The sequence below is a fragment of the Salvelinus fontinalis genome, chromosome 5 (genome assembly GCF_029448725.1).
Source record: "Salvelinus fontinalis isolate EN_2023a chromosome 5, ASM2944872v1, whole genome shotgun sequence".
Lineage (NCBI taxonomy): Eukaryota > Metazoa > Chordata > Actinopteri > Salmoniformes > Salmonidae > Salvelinus > Salvelinus fontinalis.
Window position 1 is genome coordinate 29,560,214 of NC_074669.1, and position 3,647 is coordinate 29,563,860.

General features: G+C 46.0%; 1 protein-coding gene across 1 annotated transcript; it reads right to left on the reverse strand.

The window, feature by feature from the left end:
- Positions 1-516: 516 nt before the first annotated feature.
- LOC129856072 (zinc finger protein 648-like) lies at positions 517-2,040 on the reverse strand. The gene has a single exon (XM_055924198.1). It carries the CDS (start codon positions 2,038-2,040, stop codon positions 517-519), a length of 1,524 nt encoding a protein of 507 aa, XP_055780173.1.
- Between the last annotated feature and the right edge of the window lie 1,607 nt (positions 2,041-3,647).

Here is a 3,647-nt window from a genome sequence, read left to right on the forward strand (position 1 = left end):
ACCCACTGGGAATGTGATGAAAGAAATACAAGTTGAAGTAAATCATTTTATCTACTATTATTCTGACATTTCACATTCTTAAAATAAAGTGGTGATCCTAACTGACCTAAAACAGGGATATTTTACTAGGATTAAATGTCAGGAATTGTGAAAAACTGAGTTTAAATGTATTTGGCTAAGGTGTATGTAAACTTCCGACTTCAACTGTGTATTTGACTAGCATAAGATTCATTAATCAATGTACATGCAAAAACATCGAACATTTTTCTAAATTTGCTACATATAATTTCTGAGCGTCATACATCTGCCTAAACAATTGTACTTTTTTCCCCAGCCAAACTCAGGCTTCACATTAGAACATTTACAATATTTTTTTTTTTGAATGCATTGTCAGAGGATCCTTAAAGGTTAGCAGACTAGCAGGATGTTGCCCTAGCATGTAAAGATCAATAAGGTTGACTAAACCAACAGTGTGTACTACATGAGAGGGTAGCTCCCAAACATCAATAGCATCAATCAGTCGTCTGTGTTTCCGACAGCAGAATCAGCAACAGTAGAGTCATGGCTCAGCATGTGCTCAGTGAGCTGAGAGGCACACTGAAAAGCCTTGTCACACTTCACACATACAAAGATCCTCCCGGCACACGTCTGCTCCTGGTGGCGCTTCAGAGCAGCTGTGAGGCTGAAGGACATGCTGCAGCCTGTGCAGTTGAAGGGCTTCTCTCCGGTATGGACGCACTGGTGACGGACCAAGCGAGACACCATGGCGAACACCACCCTGCACTGGGAGCATTTGTGGGGGCGGATGCCGCTGTGCACGGCCTGGTGCTCCAGCAGGTTGGAGGACTTGGTGAAGGATTTGGAACAGACCAGGCAGGTGTAGGGTCTCACCCCGGTGTGCACCATCTGGTGCTCTGCCATGCGGCTGGCCACGGCAAAGGCTTTCCCGCAAACGGAACAGCAGAAGGGCCGCTCGCCTAGATGGGTCCGCTCATGGCGGAGCAGAGACAGCGGCTTGTTGAAGGTCTTGCCGCACTGCGTACATGGAAAGGGTTTGTTGTTGGTGTGCATGTTACGCTCGTGCTTCCGCAGGTCCGAGGAGCGCACAAAGTCCTTGCCACAGGTCTCGCACACGTATGGCTTCTCTCCGGTGTGCGTGCGGATGTGCTTGCGATAATCGGAGGACCAGATGTAGGTCTTGTCACAGAAGGGGCAGTGATACGGTCTCTCTCCGGTGTGCAGGCGCTTGTGCTGCTGCAGTGTGCCCTGGTGGGAATAAGCCTTGCCGCATAGGTCACACACATGAGCCTTCAGGCCACTATGAGTATCCAGATGACTCTGCAGATTGCTGGACTTCTTAAAGGCCCAGTTGCAGTGAGTGCACTTATAGGGCCGGTTCTCTGTGTCTCCCTCTACACCACGTTTCTTCATGGCAGTAAACACTATAGGCACCTTATTCTTCTCACAGGCATCAATCATGGCCACAGCCTTGTTTAATGGAGGGGGAGTTACTAGTGATACTCCACTCTTCCCATTTCTCTTTTTCCCACACACATCAAACATCTCACGCACATCACAACGCACATCAGACGGAGCCTCGTTGGGTTTGGGCCTGATCTCTCTCACCAGACGCAGCTTCAGATCGGAAGGATTCCCGCTAGACACTTTCCTCTGCAGTCTCCTTTTAGAAACCTTCTTCATGTTGCCTTCCTCTTGTTGTGATGAGTCTGAGTAGACCCCATACACGCCAGTAGAGCCTCTCCTATTGGGAATATTATGTTCAATGGCCGTGGGTGAACCTGGAGGACCACAGAGGTCCTGATATGTAGACAGTCTCTTGTCTTCTCCAGAGTTGAGTTCAGTAAACTTCTCAGCTAAAGTCCAGGTAGGTGTTTGTGGGTTTAAATAAATCATCCCAGTGAAGCTACTACCTGAGAGGGAGTCGGTATCGTCAGTATCAGATGGGTTAGAGTCACTTTCCACTTTGTAAGCAGTGCTGACTGTTACATTCTCTGAGGGCACGTGGGAAACGTAATGCATTTTGTTCATTACGTTTTTCCTGATACTTCTCTTTGAAATGTACATTTGATCAACAAACCTTTCGGAGGTCCATGAAGGCATTCCTTCAGCCATATTGGATATTATAGAGGTGGTGAATGTGGTTCGAGGTTGAGCTCACCTTCTTGGCAGGGCCTGGGAAAAAAACACAAAAACAAATACAGTGTTCTATTCATCACAGTGAAGACAAATGTACTTTTCAAACAATAACACTATATTTCCTAAGCTTTCATAATATTGTAATTGAGTGCATCACATGCAAAATGTGAGTTTAGTAAGTGTTATAAAATGCCTATAAAGCATCTATGAAGGGTTTATTCAAGTTTTAGTGCTCCTGGAAAAACTGCCACAATACAAAGGAGAAGAGGCAAGCAGTTTGTGTGCGCCTCATAACAGGCTCTGAAGCATCTGAATCCTAATAACCTGTGTTGTGTGTCGGGGATCCAGAGGGCAGACGTAAAAGGGGGAGGCCCAAGACATTGTGGCGAAAAACAATCGAGACAGAGCTCCAACAACATCACCAGAGCTGGGGCATGGTGGAGAAGACGGCCAGAGACAGACAGAAATAGAGAGCCTTTGTTGCTGCCTTATGCGACAGGGATGAGTGAGTGCTGCAACGGTAGTGGTCGATGAGGGCCCTGTCGCTCCATCCCGCTCTGGCGGCCAAGGTGCGGAAATCCAGTGCAAACTCCTAGGCGCTCCTCGTCCCCTGCCGCAGGTGGAACAGACGTTCATCCGCTACCATAGGTACCTGCTCCTGCTGACTTCATAATGGGTGTGGTATTCTGTCAGGTATGTGTAAATGGTTGTAAAGGAGTCGGGTGCAGGAGAGCAGATATGGCGTAGCCAACGGAGCCTTTTATTTTGGCGAACCAAAAACACACGGCAAAGTGAACACGAAATAACAATACGGGTTAACATAACCCAGCACAACAGACTAACGTGCGCAATACATGAAACAGAATAAACAATACCACACAAAGACATGAGGGAAACAGAGGGTTAAATACACAACACATAATGAGGGAAACGAGAACCAGGTGTGTGGGAAAACAAGACAAGACAAATGGATCGGCGATGGCTAGAAGACCAGCGAAGTCGACCGCCGAGCACCACCCGAACAAGGAGAGGCATCGACTTCGGCAGAAGTCATGACAGTCTACCTCTGTAGACTGTCACGATAATAATAAAGCATCTCAGAAAAGTGCTAAAAATAGCCCATGTTAATATATGTAGTTTAAGAAGCAAGGTTAATGAAATCCATAATTTGATAGTAACAGATGACATTCATATTCTGACAATCTTTGAAACATACTTAGATAATATATTTGATGATACAGTGGTAGCAATACATGGTTATAAGATCTACAGAAAAGACAGAAATGCTAAAGGTGGAGGTGTGGTCGTTTATATTCAGAACCACATTCCTATAAAGCTTAGAGAGGATTTCATGTTAAATACTGTTGAAGTAATATGGCTACAGGTTCATCTGCCTCAGCTAAAGCCAATTCTGGTGGGAAGCTGCCATAGACCACAAAGTGCTAACAGTCAGTATCTGGATAACATTTTTGAAATGCTTGATAATGAAT

Bases quoted from the DNA above. Each gene is read 5' to 3' on its own strand.
- LOC129856072 (XM_055924198.1), bottom strand. From the start codon at position 2,040: ATGCATTACGTTTCCCACGTGCCCTCAGAGAATGTAACAGTCAGCACT.